At 40.8% G+C, this 23,036-nt stretch overlaps 1 protein-coding gene across 2 annotated transcripts in view; it reads right to left on the bottom strand.

The window, feature by feature from the left end:
- Positions 1–675: 675 nt before the first annotated feature.
- LOC130911186 (polypeptide N-acetylgalactosaminyltransferase 17-like) overlaps positions 676–23,036 on the bottom strand; it is a 40,945-nt gene continuing 18,584 nt past the window's right edge. Inside the window, exons 6-11 of one of the 2 annotated variants that reach the window (XM_057828984.1) lie at positions 13,341–13,458; positions 13,084–13,272; positions 8,549–8,686; positions 7,219–7,320; positions 2,191–2,352; positions 676–2,096 (exon numbers count right to left, since the gene is read on the bottom strand). In XM_057828984.1, coding sequence (XP_057684967.1) covers positions 1,965–2,096; positions 2,191–2,352; positions 7,219–7,320; positions 8,549–8,686; positions 13,084–13,272; positions 13,341–13,458 — 841 coding nt within the window. In that variant the 3' untranslated portion in view covers positions 676–1,964. The remainder of the gene's footprint in view (positions 2,097–2,190; positions 2,353–7,218; positions 7,321–8,548; positions 8,687–13,083; positions 13,273–13,340; positions 13,459–23,036) is intronic. The other variant, XM_057828983.1, reaches the window with a different exon arrangement.

Here is a 23,036-nt window from a genome sequence, read left to right as displayed (position 1 = left end):
CCTAGCATCGCGTTTGCTACAGCGTCACACTCTTCACTCTCAGTGTCTCTGACTTTTCTCGCGTCATTCAGCCAATGTAGTAACGCATCTTAACGCAAATTGTCTCGTTGCAGAAACGGTGACAAAATCAGAACGGAGAAAAAAAAACGTAATGTATGAAAAACGTACAGATTTTGAACGTACAGCGTGCACATTTAAAAATCAGTGCTCACTTGCACAAATTACGCCGAAACCGTACAACTTGACAGGTATGCGAAAAAAAATGGTACAGTTCTGTGTGCATTTATTCAACTAAAGTGCTTCAGCGTAAACATAACATATGCATGGATAAACATGAGCACCTAATGGCCGACTACTTGGCCTGCCCCCCTTATCTGTGATTGGCTAGAAATTGCCTTCATTCGCTGCTTCATTGGACGAATTGAATGACGACAGATCAAGATAGGATAAATAGAGGGTTCATCCTCTCCATGTGTGTGTGTGTGTGTTTTTGTGGAAGATTAAAAAAACAAAAAAATACACAGTACAGTCTAATCGAGCTAGGGCGGGCACAGCAGTCCCTCAGGGCGGGTCCGGCCCCCTAATGCCCGCCCATGCCGCCGAGTCTGGACCAGCGGCTTGTCGCACACCCCCCTCGGTCCTTTGCGTGCCCGCTGGGAGAGCGCTATACTCGGATTTTGCCCTCTCCGTGTGCCCGGTGTTCCGTCAAATTTTCCAAATTGCTACTTTCTGTTAAAAATGGCCGCAAATACAGCGATTACAAAGTATACACTACAAACTTTATTTCAATGAAGGACTTTATTATAATTAATTGATAATTGATCATTTATCCTCGCACACATCCTACTATGTTAGCTGCACAACAACTGCACGGCACTCTCTCACTGTTTACGTCTTCGCTGTGTGGTTAAGCATTAATTTTCGCCATATTCGTGTTGACCATGTGGCAGCTATGTGCTCCTCTGACGTTGGCCGGTTTGTCCGGCGGTAATTCTTCAGTTTCTTCCCCAGAAAATGAGCTTTCCCGCTCGCAGCAGGGGAATGACGAGCTGTAAGTTGCTCGCCGTCGGGCGGGTTGCCGATCGCCGAAGACAATCGACAACCCCGCCGCCGTGTAACATTATCCGGTGTAGTTTTGTGTGATTTTCCACTTCAAAGACTTTGAAACATCACTCTGTTCGGGTTAGCATGTTGGCTAGCTGTCACACCTCCTGGTTTGTTTACGCTCTCCGAAGCCGGGGCAGGCAGGGAAATGACAAAAGCCAGACTAACTCCGGTGGCATAAAATATCGTTCGGGAAAGTGCAAGAAGTAGACAGTTTTGACCATTATGGAGTAATTTTGCCATGTCATCCTGAATAAATGCATTTTTAATATTTCACATTCTATTTAGCACTAGACTGTTATTTATCATGACCATACCATCTATTTAGCAAATGGGGAAAAATACTTCGATAAAAAGAATATCCTGTAAAAATATTGGTGTCGAGAGATTGAAACAATGACATTTTGCGGCTCTCTTTGTCGCATTTTCCTCATTCTGAATAATTCCCCCTGAATGGGCTAAATTCTAAATCAGATGAAACCATGATTCTGCCGAAGTCATCCTCCTGTTGGGGACGCTAGGGCGCTATAATGACAGGCAGAGGCTAAACGGCAGATTAAAAGACTAATTTCTCGTCATCTGCACTTTGCTAAACTGTTGTTGAATCGTCTCAAAATATGATTCTAATTCACATAATAATGCTATTTAACACTTTCTTTTGATCCTGTTATTAGCATTTTTACTCATTAGCCGACATTGACAACACTTGTCTAAACCATACCATTTTGACTGGGACTTATGAGCACAACTACTGAATAAAAGTAAGCTGGTACAAAATTAAACCAAGTAAACATAACACAATATTCAAATAAAACACATCACTGAAAAAGTAAAATACATATAAAAATCAGCCTTCGAACTCAGTATCGTATGGGTGGAGTCTTCAAGTTCCACTTCTGGCCCGTGCAGGACCGCATAATAAGCTCTAACTTCTTTGAAATGGATACTACCTCCATGCAGCGACCCGTGGCCATGTTTCGGACTTCGTTGCCCTGTGCGTGAAAAAGAAAATGGAAGTTGAGTTTTTTTTAAATACAGAATCTCGTAAGTCTACATTTAATTCAGCATCAAAACAACAGACGTCACCTGAGTGTACTTCCACTTGGTCAGCTTGATGTCTTTCACCTGGTCACAGTCGAGGAGCTGCGGTGTGGCAATGTCCGGATCGTCCACCAGGCAGCGTGTTTCGAAAAAGCTGTTGCCCAGTGTACCAATGTATAGTTGATTTTTACTGGTATAGCGCACCAACTGTAGAGACGACAGGATTGAGGGCGTGTAATATTGAATTGGCTGCCTTTGACGGCGCAAGACATCCAATCCGTTCGTACTGGGAGGTTTGGTCGTACTGTAATTTTTCGGACTATAAGCCGCTACTTTTTTCCTTCATTATGAATCCTGCAACTTATAGTCCAGTGCGGCTTATTTGTTGATTTATTTGGGTTAATAGGTAACACTTTATTTCACAGCGGCGTCATAAGACTGTCATAAGACCGTCATAATTATGACATGAAACTATCATGGGCATTACTGAATGCTTATGACCAGGGCTGTCAACAGACTTACAGGGGCCCGGGGACAAGAGAGGATTATAAACCCCCACCCCTGCCACCGGCTTGTCACGACAACATATGCAGTACTTTTAACGCTTCGCAAGCAATGGCAGTGTCAATTTTCAAATTATTTAATTTGAGATGGACAGTTAAATTTACCAGACCGTAATGTGATGTGACACCATATAAATAAACAATTTCCATCTATTGAAGTGTCTATGAGAATTGGTAAAAGTGCTCTATAGATAAAATGCATTATTATTATTATTTATTTTCCCGTGTAGGCTACAATACAATACAACTGAGAGCGCTATGCCTGCCTGCCAAGCAACAAAACAGTATAACTAAACATCCTGTGCCTGCCCCCGCTACGTCCCTGGGGTTATCAAGCCCTCAAACAGTGATGTGCCTAGATTTTTTGACAGCAAAGTCATTTATAATAGGGGTCCCCAAACTACGGACCACAGGCCGGATACGGCCCACCTCCACATTTGGTCCGGCCCCCTGAACAATTTTTTTTTTTTTTTTTTTTACTATTATATTATATTATATTATATTATACTATTTTATTTACTTTTGTTCCGTGAAGAATCCAGAAAGGGTTATTTGATTGTGGCTTTCTGAAAAACAATACATTTTTACATTTAGGCACTCCTGCAATCGTCACACTTTTTCTGTTACAAACTGACCCTGGCCCCTCATCAGAGAAGGGAAAAGTTATGTGACCCTCACAGGAAAAAGTTTGGGGACCCCTGATTTATAACATCAGTGAAATCCAGTTTTTGAGCAAGCTCACGCTCAATGGAGAGCATGGCTAGGTTGTTAAGCCTGCCCTGTGATATGGTGGAGCGTAGGTAGTTTTTTATTATTTTCATTTTACTGAAGGCTCGCTGTCCTCCAGCTACAGTCACTGGCAAAGACAAGAACATGGACCCGAGTCTGTTCAGCCTCGTGCACCTGCTCCCCACAGACTAACGTATACATATACATGTCAATGGAACTAAAGAAATAATTAGTAATTAGAAATAATTAGCACAGAACATGAATTTTGATTGTTATTTACATCTGTAGCGCTGCAATGCATGCTGAAGGCATGTTGCACGACAACAGTGTTGACAGCAGGTGGCAGCAGAGGTTGAGTGATGGCCAAATGAAGCTTCTTGAAGCAATGAATAGTGGTTCATGGTGGTTCATTTGGTTTTATGACAGTCGTATGATGCCGCTGTCAAATAAAGTGTTACCGGTTAATATATTTTGGTGTAAATATCCCATAATATAGTGAGGACAGCCGCGGCTTACAGCCCAGTGCGGCTTATGTATGAACAAATGCTGTTTGCAGGCCAAATTTGGTGGGTGGCGGCTAATCGACCGGTGCGCCTTATAGTGCGAAAATTAAGGTAGATGAACATTCGTTCATTCGCTTCCATACTTCCCAGTACAAACGGATTGGACATCTACAAGTGATAAACTCATTTAAATTCACAGCAGTCGGCTGAAAAGGGACAGAAATTTAGTGCTAAATAAATATATATATATATGTATGTATAGTGGGACAAATAAGTATTTAGTCAACCACTAATTGTGCAAGTTCTCCCACTTGAAAATATTAGCGAGGCCTGTAATTGTCGACATGGGTAAACCTCAACCATGAGAGACAGAATGTGGAAAAAAAAAAAGCTTAAAATTGCATTGTGGAAAATGTGGAAAATAAGTATTTGGTCCCCTACAAACAAGCAAGATATCTGGCTGTCAAAGAGGTCTAACGAGGCTACACTCATTACCTGTATTAATGGCACCTGTTTTAACTCATTATCGGTATAAAAGAAACCTGTCCACAATCTCAGTCAGTCACACTCCAAACTCCACTATGACCAAGACTAAAGAGCTGTTGAAGGACACCAGAGACACAATTGTAGACCTGCACCAGGCTCGGAAGACTCAATATGCAATAGGTAAAACACTTGGTGTAAAGAAATCAACTGTGGGAGCAATTATTAGAAAATGGAAGACATGCAAGACCACTGATAATCTCCCTTGATCTGGGGCTCCATGCAAGATCTCACCCCGTGGCGTCAAAATGATAACGAGAACGGTGAGCAAAAATCCCAGAACCACACAGGGGGACCTAGTGAATGACCTACAGAGAGCTGGGACCACAGTAACAAAGGCTACTATCAGTAACACAATACGCCGCCAGGGACTCAAATCCTGCACTGCCAGACGTGTCCCCCTGCTGAAGAAAGTACACGTCCAGACCCGTCTGCGGTTCGCTAGAGAGCATTTGGATGATCCAGAAAAGGACTGGGAGAATGTGTTATGGTCAGATGAAACCAAAATATAACTTTTTGGTAGAAACACAGGTTTTTGTTTTTGGAGGAGAAAGAATACTGAATTGCATTCGAAGAACACCATACCCACTGTGAAGCATGGGGGTCAGCGCAGCCCATCCCTCCTGTCGCAGCACAGCAAAGGGGCCATTGTCACCCCCCTGGGATCCAGGGTGGTCCTCTGGGCCACCCGCCCCCCCACCCGCCCCCCATCAATCGGCCTTCAGGGATGGGAAGAGGGGACGCACCAACCAACCCCACCCCTGTCCGCCCACCCGGCCCACGAGCCACAGTCGCAGCCAAACAACTGGCACGCACACCACGGGACCCCCAACGGCCCACCAAGCCTAGGGCAGGGTCCCCCGCTGGAACAGGCAACACCCAGCCAACATACCGGCTTCGTGTTTCTCAACGACAGCCCCGAAACGTGACAGATCTAGAGAAGATTTGTGTGTAGTAATGTGCCGAAATCCCTGTTTCCATATGTGAAAACCTGGTGAAGAACTACAGAAAGCATCTGACCTACAGTACCTTGCAAAAGTATTCGGCCCCCTTGAACCTTGCAACCTTTCGCCACATTTCAGGCTTCAAACATAAAGATATAAAATTTTAAATTTTTGTCAAGAATAAACAACAAGTGGGACACAATCGTGAAGTGGAACAAAATTTATTGGATAATTTAAACTTTTTTAACAAATAAAAAACTGAAAAGTGGGGCGTGCAATATTATTCGGCCCCCTTGCGTTAATACTTTGTAGCGCCACCTTTTGCTCCAATTACAGCTGCAAGTCGCTTGGGGTATGTTTCTATCAGTTTTGCACATCGAGAGACTGACATTCTTGCCCATTCTTCCTTGCAAAACAGCTCGAGCTCAGTGAGGTTGGATGGAGAGTGTTTGTGAACAGCAGTCTTCAGCTCTTTCCACAGATTCTCGATTGGATTCAGGTCTGGACTTTGACTTGTCCATTCTAACACCTGGATACGTTTATTTTTTAACCATTCCATTATAGATTTGGCTTTATGTTTTGGATCATTGTCCTGTTGGAAGATAAATCTCCGTCCCAGTCTCAGGTCTTGTGCAGATACCAACAGGTTTTCTTCCAGAATGTTCCTGTATTTGGCTGCATCCATCTTCCCGTCAATTTTAACCATCTTCCCTGTCCCTGCTGAAGAAAAGCAGGCCCAAACCATGATGCTGCCACCACCATGTTTGACAGTGGGGATGGTGTGTTCAGGGTGATGAGCTGTGTTGCTTTTACGCCAAACATATCGTTTTGCATTGTGGCCAAAAAGTTCAATTTTGGTTTCATCTGACCAGAGCACCTTCTTCCACATGTTTGGTGTGTCTCCCAGGTGGCTTGTGGCAAACTTTAAACGAGACATTTTATGGATATCTTTGAGAAATGGCTTTCTTCTTGCCACTCTTCCATAAAGGCCAGATTTGTGCAGTGTACGACTGATTGTTGTCCTATGGACAGACTCTCCAACCTCAGCTGTAGATCTTTGCAGTTCATCCAGAGTGATTATGGGCCTCTTGGCTGCATCTCTGATCAGTTTTCTCCTTGTTTGAGAAGAAAGTTTGGAAGGACGGCCGGGTCTTGGTAGATTTGCAGTGGTCTGATGCTCCTTCCATTTCAATATGATGGCTTGCACAGTGCTCCTTGAGATGTTTAAAGCTTGGGAAATCTTTTTGTATCCAAATCCGGCTTTAAACTTCTCCACAACAGTATCTCGGACCTGCCTGGTGTGTTCCTTGGTTTTCATAATGCTCTCTGCACTTTAAAACAGAACCCTGAGAATATCACAGAGCAGGTGCATTTATACGGAGACTTGATTACACACAGGTGGATTCTATTTATCATCATCGGTCATTTAGGACAACATTGGATCATTCAGAGATCCTCACTGAACTTCTGGAGGGAGTTTGCTGCACTGAAAGTAAAGGGGCCGAATAATATTGCACGCCCCACTTTTCAGTTTTTTATTTGTTAAAAAAGTTTAAATTATCCAATAAATGTTGTTCCACTTCACGATTGTGTCCCACTTGTTGTTGATTCTTGACAAAAAAATTAAATTTCTTATCTTTATGTTTGAAGCCTGAAATGTGGCGAAAGGTTGCAAGATTCAAGGGGGCCGAATACTTTTGCAAGGCACTGTAATTCTGCTCCTCACTGTACTGTGTCAAAAGGTTGCCGGTTCCTGGTCTAAGGTGCATTATGTATAAAAAAAAGTACTACCTGAGGGGGTAAGCCATGGCAGCGGAACAGTATTGGTTCGTGGTCCTTTCTTTCCCCCTGGTCCAGACACAGGTGGCTGAAGTTGGCGTGAGTGTTGTTCATCTGAAGTGTTGAATTAAAACAAACCATATTTACTCACTGGCCGGCAGACAAACCAGTATTGCTCGAAAATTTGGTTTTTACATTAACCCTTACATTTTTGTATATTTTACTGTAACTTTGGCATATTACCACATAAAACACTCAAATTATGGAATATGTCAACAACTTTTCTACTCTTTTAAAGGTTTTACTGTTATTTCATAACAATGATAATAATAATTAGGGTTGTTCCGATCATGTTTTTTTGCTCCCGATCCGATCCCGATCATTTTAGTTTGAGTATCTGCCGATGCCGATATTTCCCGATCCGATTGCTTTTTTTTTGCACCCGATTCAATTCCAATCATTCCCGATAATTTTTCCCGATCATACACATTTTGGCAATGCATTAAGAAAAAAATGAATAAAACTCGGACGAATATACACATTCAACATACAGTACATAAGTACTGTATTTGTTTATTATGACAATAAATCCTCAAGATGGCATTTACATTATTAACATTCTTTCTGTGAGAGGGATCCACGGATAGAAAGACTTGTGACTTTGTGTATTGTGACTAAATATTGCCATCTAGTGTATTTGTTGAGCTTTCAGTAAATGATACTGCAGCAAGCCCCAATGCATGATGGGAAGTAGAACCATGATGGGAAGTAAAACCATGACTGTGCGCTGTGCTACCAATGGATATATCTTCTCTGCTTAGGGAAATAAGTAAAGGTATTAAGACAAAGACATATTACCATCTTGCTTCCCCACCTTGATTCCCATGATATTTCTAAACATAGGGGGAGGGATAACAAGATTTTAGCCAATTGAAGAACAGCTTCAGAAGCTGTCAAAATTCATTCTACTCATTTTATGCTGCCTTTTATCTCTCTATAAAGATAAAACAGCATCATATCAGATTGAGCGCAACAATGAGTGAGATGGTCGTGTAGCGTATATATTAATAGCATTAAATATTTAAATGTGACACATTTTTTAATAACTCAAATGTCGCTGTTATTGGGATATTTTTGATAACTCTTCATTAAGCCTAAACTAAAGCCTCTGGATGAGTGTTACATATAATGTCTATAACGTTAAATACAAGAAGAAAACGATTTAATTAAAATATATATATATTAAAAAAAGGCATGGCTGATAATTTTTTGCCGATTCCGATACTTTGAAAATGACGTGATCGGACCCGATCACATCTCTAATAATAATAAAAACTCTCACCACGCCGTAGATGACCGTGTCAAGATAGGTTCTCATTTGAGGGTACACATTGTCCAGGTACCACTTGAAGTTCTTGCAATGCAGTCTCTTTCTGAGTTCCACTCTGTGAGTTATGTTTCCATAGTCGATGCCGTGACCCTGTCATGACACACACACGTGAACGAAACATTACTCCAGCTATCAGTAGTGAAATGGCAGAGCAAAAATATAAACAATAATGGTTTTTCAAAATTGAGGTTTTGGTACAATCATAAAAAGAATAATCTCCGCTTTCCATCACGCATTTCACAGTTACAATGATTGATTTTCAAGAAATTGCCATTTGAAATTGGGCGTTCCGTGCAAACTGGATTTCCAAAATCAGGAACAAACAGACTTGTCCGTAGCAAACTTGGGGAATGATTCATGCATAGCACTTTTTAGCTGCCCTCCTTTATCACCTGACTGGTCCACGCCAATATGCAATGAAATCGCTTTCACGACCTTACTCGCGAGCCGCATTTTGCTGAGGTGGAAACATGCCCTTTTCCCCATCACATACAGTGCTGGCCAAAAGTATTGGCACCAAGGGCGTAGGTTTGCATAGGGTCGTTAGGGACATAACACTACCAACTTTTCAGGATGCTCAAATTGTCCCCACCAACTTTTAAGCAACCTAATTTGTATTATATAATGACTTTAGTTATATAGGTCATTTAGATTGTCTTCCTGTACGTTGTTAGGATAGAATTGACCCGACCATTATTAAGTGAATTACAGTACCCCATATTGGCCCGAATATAAGACGGTGTTTTTTGCATTGAAATAATACTGAGAAAGAGGGGGTCATCTTACATTCGCGGTCTATACATTATACCCATTCACAACGCTAGATGGCGGCAGATATAATTGAAGCCATGTTCTGTCATGACAGATCTCAGCTACTCTCCCCATTCACGACGCTAGATGGCGCCAGATATCATTGAAGCGATGTTCTGTCATGACAGATTTCAGCTACTCTCAAGTTTAACCAGTTTGCATTATTTCACTGCAATGTTTTTCCTTATTCAGATTTGTTTCAAGACTACAGTTACAATACCTTACTTCGATGGTGAATGCAGCTATTGCAATTTTGTTGTTTTATCACAACAGATTGGTTTATCTACATTTCAAAAACCAGAAGCCATTCATTTACGAATGTGATTGCACTTTAGTCTACATATTTAAATGTTAAGATTTGAATGAGGCAAAATAACATGTTTTTTCTCTCAAATATATTGTTATAATCATTTGTTACAGATGTACTGTAATTATTTTCTGTATAAAAATGAATTTGGTGTTCAAAAAGTCTTTTTTCAAACTTGAGTCTTGAAAAAGAGGGGGTCGTCCTATATTCGGGTCAATACGGTACTTGTATTTCCTTATTCAGATTTGTTTCAAGACTATGGTTACAGTTAGACTTCACTTTGATGGTTAATGCAGTTATTGCAATTTTGTTGTTTTCTCACAATAGATTGGTTTATTTACATTTCAAAAACCAGAAGCCATTTATTTACAAATGTGACTGCACTTTAGTTTACACATTTAAATGTTCAGATATTAAGATTTGAATCAGGCAAAATAACATGCTTTTTCTCTCAAATATATTGTTATAATTATTTGTTTCAGATGTACTGTAATTATTTTCTGAATAAAAATTAATTTGGTGTTCAAAAAGTCTTTTTTCAAACTTCAGTCTTGAAAAAGAGGGGGTCATCTTATAATCAGGGCCGTCTTATATTCGGGCCAATACAGTAAATTGGTCAGCAGTGCTGCTACCAGCATATGAAGTAGCTTACACACTAAATGCTGCTCCTCATTTACCCACTAAAAGGCAGCAGCACTCTGAGCAACATTACCCCGTGTGACCCTTTACTTTTTACTTTCTAAAATGGCGACAATCAACAAAAAAAAAAAGAAAGTTGACATAGGTAGGATAGGTGGAAATTGGACTATTTCTTCACTAAAATATGCAACAACTCGGTCTGCCTCATTTGCAAAGAGACAGTAGCTGTTTTTTAAAAAGTTCAATGTGAGGCAATAATACCAAACAAGACACGCTGACATGTACGACAAAATTATAGGGAAGATACACAGCGAGAAATTGAAGCAACTTGAAGCTAGTTTAATTTCACAGCAGCAGTATTTCGCAAGAGCCCGAGAGTCAAAAGAGAACGCCACAAAGGCTAGTTACAAGAGTGTTGAAATTATTCATTTAAAAAAATAATAAAAATTATAATGTGACACACAGAATGGCTTGCTAAAATGTGCTTAAATATATTGTTCTACGTAAAGGACGCCATCCAAGGTCAGCCCCCCCCCCCACACATTTTTACCACACCAAATCTGGCTCCCTTTGCAAAAAGTTTGGACACCCCTGGTCTAAGGGTTGTGTCAATACTTTTGTCAATACTTTTCACAAGAATTTTCAGAGCAAAAAAGCTATATAATGTACTAAGGGGGCCGCCACAGTGACTTAACTAGCGGCACATTTGACATATTTACATAAAATAAATTTTAACTCCATATTTTTTTAAAAATTTGGGGGGGGGGGCTTTTAACCAAAAATCGAGACTGTTTTATGTCCATACGTATAAAGAATTCAGGGATTCAAGCATTTAGTCACAAGAAATTTCAACGGAAAAAGCTCTTTGTTTACAAATGGCGGCCGCTAATTACTGTATTGGCCCGAATATAAGACAGCCCTGATTATAAGACGACCCCCTCTTTTTCAAGACTCAAGTTTGAAAAGAGACTTTTTGAACACCAAATTAATTTTTATACAGAAAATAATTACAGTACATTCGAAACAAATGCTTATAACAATATATTTGAGAGAAAAAGCAGGTTATTTTGCCTCATTCAAATCTTAATAACTAAACATTTAAATATGTAAACTAGGGCTGTCAAAATTATCACATTAACGGGCGGTAATTAATTTTTTAAATTAATCACGTTAAAATATTTGATGCAATTAACGCACAAATGCCCTGCTCAAACATATTAAAAGGACAGCAAAGTGAAAGGTGTACTCTTTGTGTTTTTCGGAGTTTTGCCGCCCTCTGCTGGCGCTTGTGTGCGACTGATTTTATAGGCTTCAGCACCCATGAGCATTGTGTAAGTAATTATTGACATCAACAATGGCTACTAGTTTATTTTTTGATTGAAAATTTTACACAGTTTATTAAAAGGAAAACATTAAGAGGGGTTTTAATATAAAGTTTCTGTAACTTGTACTAACATTTTTCTTTTAAGAACTACAAGTCTTTCTATCCATAATGTTAATGCCATCTTGTTGATTTATTGTTTTAATAAACAAATACAATCCTTATGTACCGTATTTTGAATGTATATATCCATCTTGTGTTTTATCTTTCCATTCCAACAATAATTTACAGAAAAATATGGCATATTTTATAGATGGTTTGAATTGCGATTAATTACGATTAATTAATTTTTAAGCTGTAATTAACTCGATTTAAAGTTTTAATCGTTTGACAGCCCTAATGTAAACTAAAGCGCAATCGCATTCGTAAATGAATGGCTTCTGGTTTTTGAAATGTAAATAAACCAATCTATTGTGATAAAACAACAAAATTGCAATAACTGCATTAACCATCGAAGTGAGGTCTTGTAACTGTAGTCTTGAAACAAATCTGAATAAGGAGAAAAACATTGCAATAAAATAATGCAAACTGGGTAAACTAAAAAGAGTAGCCGAGATCTGTCATGACAGAACATCGCTTCAATGATATCTGGGCGCCATCTAGCGTCGTGAATGGGGAGAGTAGCTGAGCTTTGTCGTGACAGAACATCGCTTCAATGATATTTGGCGCCATCTAGCGTCGTGAATGGGTATAACGTCTAGACCGCTAATATAAGACGACCCCCTCCTTTTCAGTGTTATTTCAATGCAAAAAACACTCTCTTAAATTTGGCCCAATACGGTATTCACTTTATAGAAAAGATGAATCAAAGCACCTATCTTTCTAAAACATGTTTTTTAGGAGCCTGAGAGGACGAGGACGGCCCGATTCTCGAGCCTGAATGTGCTGGCCAGGTGTGAGAACTATGAGTCTGTCAAGGCCAGCAACAAGTTGATCCAGAAGGTGCTGGCGCGTTCTTTGATCGAGAAGCAGAGCGTCGGGCTCATCATGGCGGTCGTCAACCCCAACATGGTTGCTGGGCTGAAGCTCCTCGCCAAGACCAAATTGTTGTACCGGTAATTTAATTTTATTGAGTTTCGTTTACCGTAATATCTATACTTCGTTATTGTGTTAATGAATGGTCGAATTGTGTGCTTTTTGTGGGTCCTGTTTGTTCGTTTGTTATAGTGATGGATGTATGGTTCGTGTAAAATAGACAGAGGTCTTGGTCACAATAAAGCCGAATGCAATTCTGTTTTCCCTTGAAAGTTTGGCAAAGACTATTTAAGTATTATTATTAATTTATTCATTTTTTCCCCCTTCTCTCTCAAGTGTTTTCTGCCATATTCGGATCAGATGTTGCTGTGTTACCTCCATTGGAATATTCCAAGCGTAGTAAAAGTTGGGCTTGTATTCATCAAACCAAACCTCTGCCACGCGAAGGCCGTTGCGCCGCATGGGGATGTGCAGAGGCTCCTCAAGGTAAGGTTTCTTAAAGCGCGAGATGTGAGCCACACGGGAGCAAGGCAGCATCTCCATGCTGCCACCGCACAGCCAAGCCTGCAGGGAAGCACAGTCAGATTGAATTCACTATAAAAGTCAGGTGACGACTTTTCCTGAATACTCACTCTAATGCCCAGTTCTACGTTCTCTCCCCCGTAGGTGTCCATGTCTGGGTCGAACAAACCCAGCTCACCAAAGAAGACCCGGTGCACCAAGAAGGAGCAGCCAATCATGGCGGGGCTCCTGTCATATGACCAGAAAACCTGTTTATGGTGGTGTCACATCTTGCTGTTGCTTAGAATTGTAGTGAAAGAGCGAATTGTCAATTGAATCTGTATGCTGCTCGCAAGACCAGGGCGCTTCTGGAAATGGAGGCACGTCAAGCCTTACAGTTGTGGTCAAAGGTTTACATACACTTGTGAAGAACATAACGTCATGGCTCTCTTGAGTTTCCAATTATTTCTACAACTCTGATTTTTCTCCGATAGAGTGATTGGAACAGATACTTCTTTGTCACAAAAAACATTCACGAAGTTTGGTTCTTTTATGACTTTATTATGGGTTAACAGAAAAAGTGATCAAATCTGCTGGGTCAAAAATATATATACATGGATCTGAAAAAGCGAATCATTGACTTGAACAAGTCAGGAAAGTCACTTGGAGCCATTTCATTGCAGCTGCAGGTCCCAAGAGCAACAGTGCAAACAATTGTTTGTAAGTATAACGTGCACGGCATTGTTTTGTCACTGCCACGATCAGGAAGAAAACGCATGCTATCACCTGCTGCTGAGAGAAAATTGGTCAGGAGGGTGAAGATTCAACCGAGAATCACCAAAAAGCAGATCTGCCAAGAATTAGAAGCTGCTGGAACACAGATGTCAGTGTCCACAGTCAAGCATGTTTTGCATCTCCATGGACTGAGAGGCTGCCATGCGAGAAGGAAGCCCTTGCTCCAAAAGCGGCACCTTAAGGCTCGACTGAAGTTTGCTGCTGATCCAATTGACAAAGATAAGACCTTCTGGAGGAAAGTTCTGTGGTCAGACCAAACAAAAATCGAGCTGTTTGGCCACAATGCCCAGCAATATGTTTGGAGGAGAAAAGGTGAGGCCTTTAACCCCAAGTACACCATGCCTACCGTCAAGCACGGTGGTGGTAGTATTATGCTGTGGGGCTGTTTTGCTGCCAATGGAACTGGTGCTTTACAGAGAGTAAATGGGATAATGAAGAAGGAGGATTACCTTCAAATTCTTCAAGATAACCTAACGTCATCAGCCCGAAGATTGGGTCTTGGGCGCAGTTGGGCGTTCCAACAGGACAATGACCCCAAACACACATCAAAAGTGGTAATGGAATGGCTAAATCAGGCTAGAATTAAGGTTTTCGAATGGCCTTCCCAAAGTCCTGACTTAAACTCCATTGAGAACTTGTGCACAATGCTGAACAAACAAGTCCATGTCAGAAAGTCATCAAATTTAACTGAACTGCACCAATTCTGTCAAGAGGAGTGGTCAAAGATTCAACCAGAAGCGTGCCAGAAGCTTGTGGATGGCTACCAAAAGCGCCTAATTGAAGTGAAAATGGCCAAGGGACATGTTACCAAATATTAGCGCTGCTGTATGTATATTTTTGACCCAGCAGATTTGATCACTTTTTTCTGTTCACCCATACTAAAGTCAAAAAAGAACCAAACTTCATGGATGTTTTTTGTGACAAAGAAGTATCTGTTCCAATCACTCTATCAGAGAAAAATCAGAGTTGTAGAAATAACTGGAAACTCAAGAGAGCCATGACATTATGTTCTTCACAAGTGTATGTAAACTTTTGACCACAACTGTACGTTAAAACAAAGCACTAAAGATCATCCTCCTAAAACACGTCTCAAAAAGGTGCCAACGATTTCGGACATACACTACAGGCCAAAAGTATTGGCACCCCCGCAATTTTGTCAGATAACGCTCAATTTCTTTCAGAAAATGATTGCAATTACAAATGCTTTGGTTATAATATCTTCATTTATTTTGCTTGCAATGAAAAAACACAAAAGAGAATGAAAAAAATCATAATAGATCATGATCATTTTACACAAAACCCCTAAAATAGGCATGACAAAAGTATTGGCATACTCAGCCTGATGCTTGGTAGCACAACCTTTAGACAAAATAACTACGAACAACCGCTTCCGGTATCCATCAATGAGTTTCTTACAATGCTCTGCTGGAATTTTAGACCATTCTTCTTTGGCTAACTGCTCCAGGTTTCTGAGATTTGAAGGGTGCCACAGGAGTTCTATGGGATTCAGGTCTGGACTCATTGCTGGCCAAGTCTCCAGTGCTTTCTCTCAAACCATTTTCTAGTGCTTTTTGAAGTGCGTTTTGGGTCATTGTCCTGTTGGAAGACCCGTGACCTCTCATGACCCAGCTTTCTCACACTGGGCCCTTCATTATTCTGCAAATTTGTTGGTAGTCTTTAGACTTCATAATGCCATGCACACAATCAAGCAGTCCAGTGCCATAGGCAGCAAAGCAACCTCAAAACATCAGGGAACCTCTGTCATGTTTGATTGTGGGGACCGAGTTCTTTTCTTGGAAGGCCTCATTTGTTTTTTTTACTGTAAACTCAGTGTTGATGTCTTTTCCCAAAAAGCTCTACTTGTTTTTCATCTGACCAGAGAACATTGTTCCAAAAATGTTTTTGGCTTTCTCAGGTAAGTTTTGGCACACTCCAACCTGGCTTTTTTATGTTTCCTACGATAGAGTCAGTTTTCATTCAGACACCGACGGATAATACGGGTTGAACTTTTGTACCCTCAGACTGCTGGACAGCTTGAACTTGTTTGGATGTTGGTCAAGGTTCTTTATCCACCATCCGCACCATCTTTAGTTGAAATCTCTTTTCCATCCACATCTAGGGATGTTAGCCACAGTGCCATGGGCTTTACACCTATTGATGACACTGAGCACAGTAGACACAGGAACATTTAGGTCTTTGGAGATGGACTTGTAGCCTTGAGATTGCCCATGCTTCCTCACAATTTTGCTTCTCAAACCTCAGACAGTTCTTTGGTCTTCTTTCTTTTCTCCATGCTCAATGTGGTACACACAAGGACACAGGACAGAGGTTGAGTCAACTTTAATCCATTTTAACTGGCTGCACGTTCGATTTAGTTATTTCCACCACCTGGTATGTGCCACAGGTAAGTAACAGGTGGTGTTAATTACACAAATTAGAGAAAATTCACATGATTTTTCCAAAGGGTGCCCATTTTTGCGGTTTTGTGTAAAATTATTTTTTTCCATTCTCTTTTGTGTTTTTTCATTGCAAGCAAAATAAATGCAGATATTACTACCAAGGCACTTGTAATTGCAATCATTTTCTGGGAGAAATTGTGCATTATCTGACAGAATTGCAGGGATGCCAATACTTTTGGCCAGCAGTGTAGGTTTTTACATTAATATATTCCTAATAATCTCCCACATTTGCACTTTCTCAATTTCTGCCAAGTTCTTGTATTTAAAAATCATAGGCCAACTAACTAGCTTTAACTACAGGCCTCGTTAACAGGGACGGGATTGATATTCAGTTTCAGGTGGGTAGAGTAGCCAAAAAAATTTACTCAAGTAAGAGTAACGTTACTTCTAAATAATATTACTCAAGTACAAGTAGTCATCCAAAAATGTACTCATGTAGCCCAAAGTGGTGGAGTAGGCGTAGTGTTTCTACAAATCTACTCAAGTAAAAGTAAAAAGTATTGCGTGGTAAATGTACTCTAACAATTGTTTTTTTCTTAAAAAGTTACTTAAGTAAATCTAACGGAGTAAGTGTAACGCATTAAGTTCCCACCTCTGAATTTAAGTTTTTATCAAAAAGGACAAAAAAAGGCACAGGCTCTGATTTCGACTTTTTAGATATAATTATTTTTTTAAATTATTTTTATTCCATTTTTCATTTTTAAAAATTGTTCCCATCCGGCTATTCAAAATAAATGGAGCAGTTGGGGGTGTTTGCTTTAGATTAGATTTTGGTATTTATGTTTAGGTATCATATTATATTTAGGTTTAGTAGTATTAGGTTTTGCGCCCGCAAAATAATATACAGTAAATATCTTGGTCATATTGTTTTTTTTTTGTTTTGTTTTTTTAGGACAAATACAAGTACCGTATTGACCTGACTATAAGACAGCTCTGATTATAAGACGACCCCCTCTTTTTCAAGACTCAAGTTTGAAAAAAAGACTTTTTAAAGACCAAATTAATTTTTGTACAGAAAATAATGACAGTACATCTGAAACAAATGATTATAACGATATCTTTGAGAGAAAAAGCATGTTATTTTTCTCTCAAATCTTAAAATCTGAACGTTTACATATGTAAACTAAAGGGCAATCACATTCGTAAATGAATGGCTTCTGGTTTTCGAAATGTAAATAAACCGATCTATTGTGATCTATTGTGAAACAACAAAATTGCAATCACTGTCAATAACCATCGAAGTGAGGTCTTGTAACCGTAGTCTTGAAACAAATCTGAATAAGGAAAAACACTGCAATAAAATAATGCAATCTGGTTAAACTTGAGAGTAGCTGAGCTCTATCATGACAGAACATCGCTTCAATGATATCTGGCGCCATCTAGCGTCGTGAATGGGGAGAGTAGCTGAGATCTGTCATGACAGAACATCGCTCAATGATATCTGGCGCCATCTAGTGTCGTGAATGGGTATAATGTCCAGAGCGCGACTATACGACGACCCCCGCTTTTTTTAGCCTTATTTAAATGCAAAAAACATCGTCTTATATTCGGGCCAATACGGTATTAAGAATTTTTTGGGAAAAACTGTTGGCTCCTACAGTGTAAAAAAAAAATCATTAATCCCTTAATTTCTTCTTATTAACTAAAAATGCTTCCAATCTTATTTATTTTAGATATTTTAAGATAGGATGGGTGGAGTTTTGTGTGCTTAAGATAAAAATAAAAGTATGCCAAAAGCATAAATTAAAAAAAAAAAATAATGATGATGAAAAGTTTTAAATACCATTTTTTCCCTGAAAAACCTTTCTAGCCTCCCCCTAAAGCAGTGGTCTCAAACCGGTCCTCAAAGGGCCGCAGGGGGTACTGGATTTCATTCCAACCAAACGAGACAAATACCTTTTCACCAATCTGGTTTCTTTCAAGTGTAATCAGTTGATTGCAATCAGGTGCTGCTTATGTTAGTAGAAACCTCATTGGTTGAACTGTTTGTGCTGGATCTGTTGGAACAAAAACCAGGACCCACTGCGGCCCTTTGTGGAGTCGGTTTGAGACCGCTGCCCTAAAGGTTGGATTTAAACAAGTGTCAATTACCGGTTTCAAGGTTTTATGAAAACATGGTATGAAAACGTCACGTTTCAAAACCGCAAAAATTTTCCGTCATACCGTCCCTACGGTATTATTTTATGTCCCAAAAATGCGGGGAGAAATCCCTTGCTTGCAGCTGCAACCCTACCCTACTGGTTGTTGCTCAGTGTGTGAAACTCCTGAACTTTTTCCCCCATCGAAGAAAACAAAATTGCTGGTATGGGAATACTTCGGCAACAGAAAATTTACAGACGGCCGCGGCTTAGAGGAGGACGGTCAACCGGCATGTAAAACATGTTTGCTAAGGGTGGCTGCCGAGGACACAATACCTACCATATGATTTTGTATTTATACAAAATTAAAGGTTAGGAAACACTGTCATAAACATTTACCACCAGCTACAAGAGTTAACTCCAGCGTATTTAGTGTGTCCAGCGGTCGTAAAACGTGGTAACTGTCCGTGTTGAGAAAGAGAGTGTGTGTACAATGTAAACATGATACGAGTCACACATACTGTACGTGCTATTTATGGAAAATAATTCAATCATTTTTGTTCTGATGGTAATAATGTTGAGCTGTGGCTGTGGGTTTAGGCTCACATGAAGGACTGCATTTATTTTAATTTTATTTCAAATATTCCAGTTATTTATTTATTTATTTTTGAAATTTATTTGAACTTAACATTATATTTATGTTCCAATTTGCCAATATGTTTTGAAAAATAAAATGGCCCGCACTGACTTGAATAAGGGAATTAAAAAGGCCAAAGTGGACTACAGGAGGAAAATAGAGTCCCACTTCAACAGCAACAGGCTAAGGGAGGGTTGGAGGGGCCTGCAGGACATCACCAACTTCCGGGGCTTGGACATCACACCAGGAGATCTGAGCAAGTCGCTGGCGGACAAGCTGAACTGCTTCTTCGCCCGGTTTGAACCACCACAGTGAAACTCACCTACTCAAGCCCCGCCCCCACCTCTCTTAGGAGCCAGCACACCCCCTATTCACCATAGAAGAGCCTCCTGTGAGGAATGTCTTACAGTCAGTGAACCCCAGGAAGGCTGCAGGGCCGGACGGAGTACCAGGGAAAGTACTCAGAGCATGTGCAGACCAGCTGTCCTATGTCTTCTGCAGGATCTTCAACCTCACCCTGTCCCAAGCAGTCATCCCAGCCTGCCTGAAATCCGCTACCAACATCCCGGTTCCCAAAAAAACACCAGTATATGGCCCGAACAACTACCGCCCTGTTGCCCTCACCCCAATAATTATGAAGTGCTTCGAGAGGCTGGTTCTCCGGCACATCAAGGACAGTCTCCCCCCCACACTCGACCCCCACCAGTTCGCAGACCGGGCGAACAGATCCACAGAGGCATCACCACAGCTCTGCACGTGGTGCTGAGTCACCTAGAACAGCAGCAGAGTTATACCAGGATGCTCTTTGTGGATTATAGTTCTGCATTCAACACCATCCTCCTGATCATTCTTATTACAAAGCTGGGCATCCTGGGCCACCCCCCCTCACTTGTTCCTGGAACAAGGACTTCTTGTCCAACAGACCCCAGATTGTGAGACTTGGCACCCACCATTCTTCCACCCGCACCCTGAGCACCGGCTCACCACAGGGCTGCGTCCTGAGCCCACTCCTGTACTGCCTCTACACCTACGACTGCAGTCCAATCCACAGGAGCAACACCATCGTCAAGTTTGCTGATGACACCACAGAGGTTGGACTAATCTCACAGAGGGCCTCCCCCCCTCACATACTCCTGGAACAAGGACTTCTTGTCCAACAGACCCCAGACTGTGAGACTTGGCACCCACCATTCTTCCACCTGCACCCTGAGCACCGGCTCACCACAGGGCTGCGTGCTGAGCCCACTCCTGTACTGCCTCTACACCTACGACTGCAGTCCAATCCACAGGAGCAACACCATCGTCAAGTTTGTTGATGACACCACAGTGGTTGTACTAATCTCACAGGAAGATGAGGCACCCTATAGAGAGGAAGTCCACAAACTCTCAGCCTGGTGCTCAGATAACAACCTGGCCCTGAACACCACCAAAACCAAAGAGGTCATCATGGACTTCCGGAGGAACAGTACTGACCCACCGCCCCTGTACATTAATGGCGAGTGTGTGGAGAGGGTCCACACCTTCAGGTTCCTGGGAGTCCAGATCTCAGATGACATCTCATGGACAGCAAACATAACAGCTATCATAAAGAAAGCTCAGCAGCTTCTGCACTTCCTGCGAGTCCTCAGGAAGAACAAGCTGGATAGGAAGCTGCTGCTGGCCTTGTACCATTCATCCATTGAGAGCCTGCTAACATGCTGCATTTCCACCTGGTACGGGAGCTGCACTGCCACAGACAGGGAGAGGCTTCAGAGGACAGTCAAGAAGGCCTCGAGCAGGGGTGTCCAAACTTTTTGCAAAGGGGGCCAGATTTGGTGTGGTAAAAATGGGGGGGGGCCGACCTTGGATGACGTCCTTTGCGTAGAACAATATATTTAAGCAAATTTTAGCAAGCTATTCTGTGTGTCACATTTTCTTTATTATTTTTTTAAATTAATAATTTCAACAATCTCGCAACTAACCTTTGTGGCGTTCTCTTTTGACTCTCGGGCTCTTGTGAAATACTGCTGCTGTAAAATTAAACGAGCATAAGTTGCCTCAATTTCTCGCTGCGTATCTTCCCAATAATCTTGTCGTACATGTCAGCGTGTCTTGTTTGGTATTATTGCCTCACATCGAACTTTTTAAAAACAGCTACTGTCTCTTTGCAAATGAGGCAGACCGAGTTGTTGCATATTTTAGTGAAGAAATAGTCCAATTTCCACCTATCTTTGAAGTCTCGGCCGTCGCAGTCACCTTTTTTTTTGTTGTTGTTGATTGTCGCCATTTTAGAAAATTGGAAGGGTCACATGGGGTACAGTTGCTTAGAGTTCTGCTGCCTTTTAGTGGGTAAATGATGAGCAGCATTTAGTGTGTAAGCTACTTCATATGCTGGTAGCAGCACTGCTGACCAATTTACCATAGTGGCCCAAATATAAGACGGCCCTGATTATAAGACGACCCCCTCTTTTTCAAGACTTATGTTTGAAAAAAGACTTTTTGAACACCAAATTATTTTTTATTCAGAAAATAATTACAGTACATCTGAAACAAATGATTAGAACAATATATTTGAGAGAAAAAGCATGTTATTTTGCCTCATTCAAATCTTAATATCTGAACATTTAAATATGTAAACTAAAGTGCTATCACATTTGTAAATGAATGGCTTCTGGTTTTTGAAAAGTAAACAAACCAATCTATTGTGATAAAACAACAAAATTACAATAACTGCATTAACCATCAAAGTGAAGTCTTACTGTAACTGTAGTCTTTAAACAAATCTGAATAAGGAAAAACATTGTAATAAAATAATGCAAACTGGTTAAACTTGAAAGTAGCTGAGATCTGTCATGACAGAACATCGCTTCAATAATATCTGGCGCCATCTAGCGTCGTGAATCGGTATAATGTCTAGACCGCAAATATAAGACGACCCCCACTTTTTCAGTCTTATTTCAATGCAAAAAACACCGTCTTATATTCGGCCCAATACGGTGTGCAGGCCAGACGTAATTGATTTTATGACAGAGGCTGGGGGCCAGATGAAATTTGACCGCGGGCCGCATTTGGCCCCCGGGCCGGACTTTGGACATGTCTGGCCTAGAGGATCATTGGCTGTCCTCACCCCTCCCTGATGGACATCTACTCCTCTCGATGCCTCAGCAGAGCTCTAAACATCCTCAAGGACAGCTCACATCCTGGTTCCCACCTGTTTGAACTGCTCCCCTCTGGGAGACGCTATAGGTGTTTAAAAGCAAGAACAAACAGACTGAGGAACAGTTTCTTTGTTAAAGCCATCTCCACCCTGAACAGCCATATGTAACAACACATCACCCAATGTCCAATATTCATTTCCATGCAATATACTATGTGCAATACTTTCAATGAAGTGCAATATTCAATGCGTCACTGTCAACTTCTGCTACTTAAATTCTATTGACACATATTATATGTGCAATACTTATTTACGTGCCATATTAATGTGAAATATGCAATGCCTTCACTGTCAACTGCTGCTACTTCACTTAAATTATTTGCACTGCTTGAACATAGGACTACTTCATACATATTTGAGATCTATTTAGATTTTATACTTTTATTTTTGCCACTTTCGAGATTTTTTACTTGTCCTGCACTGTAAAGGGTGACACCCCCTGATACTCCAACTGTATAATGACAATAAAGGGGTATTCTATTCTTTTTTTAAAAAAATCCTGTTTAGTGGAAAAAAGTTGTAACCCAGATATCTCAAAGTAACACATTTTAGAGCTGTAATTGCAATACCTTGAAACCGTGATATTTTGGCTTAAGGTTATCATACCGTCAGAATCTCATATCGACACATGCCTAGATGGATTTAGGGCTGAGAGGTGTGAA

Source organism: Corythoichthys intestinalis, unplaced genomic scaffold, assembly GCF_030265065.1.
Source record: "Corythoichthys intestinalis isolate RoL2023-P3 unplaced genomic scaffold, ASM3026506v1 HiC_scaffold_23, whole genome shotgun sequence".
NCBI classification, from domain to species: domain Eukaryota; kingdom Metazoa; phylum Chordata; class Actinopteri; order Syngnathiformes; family Syngnathidae; genus Corythoichthys; species Corythoichthys intestinalis.
This window is presented reverse-complemented; position numbering and strand designations above follow the sequence as displayed.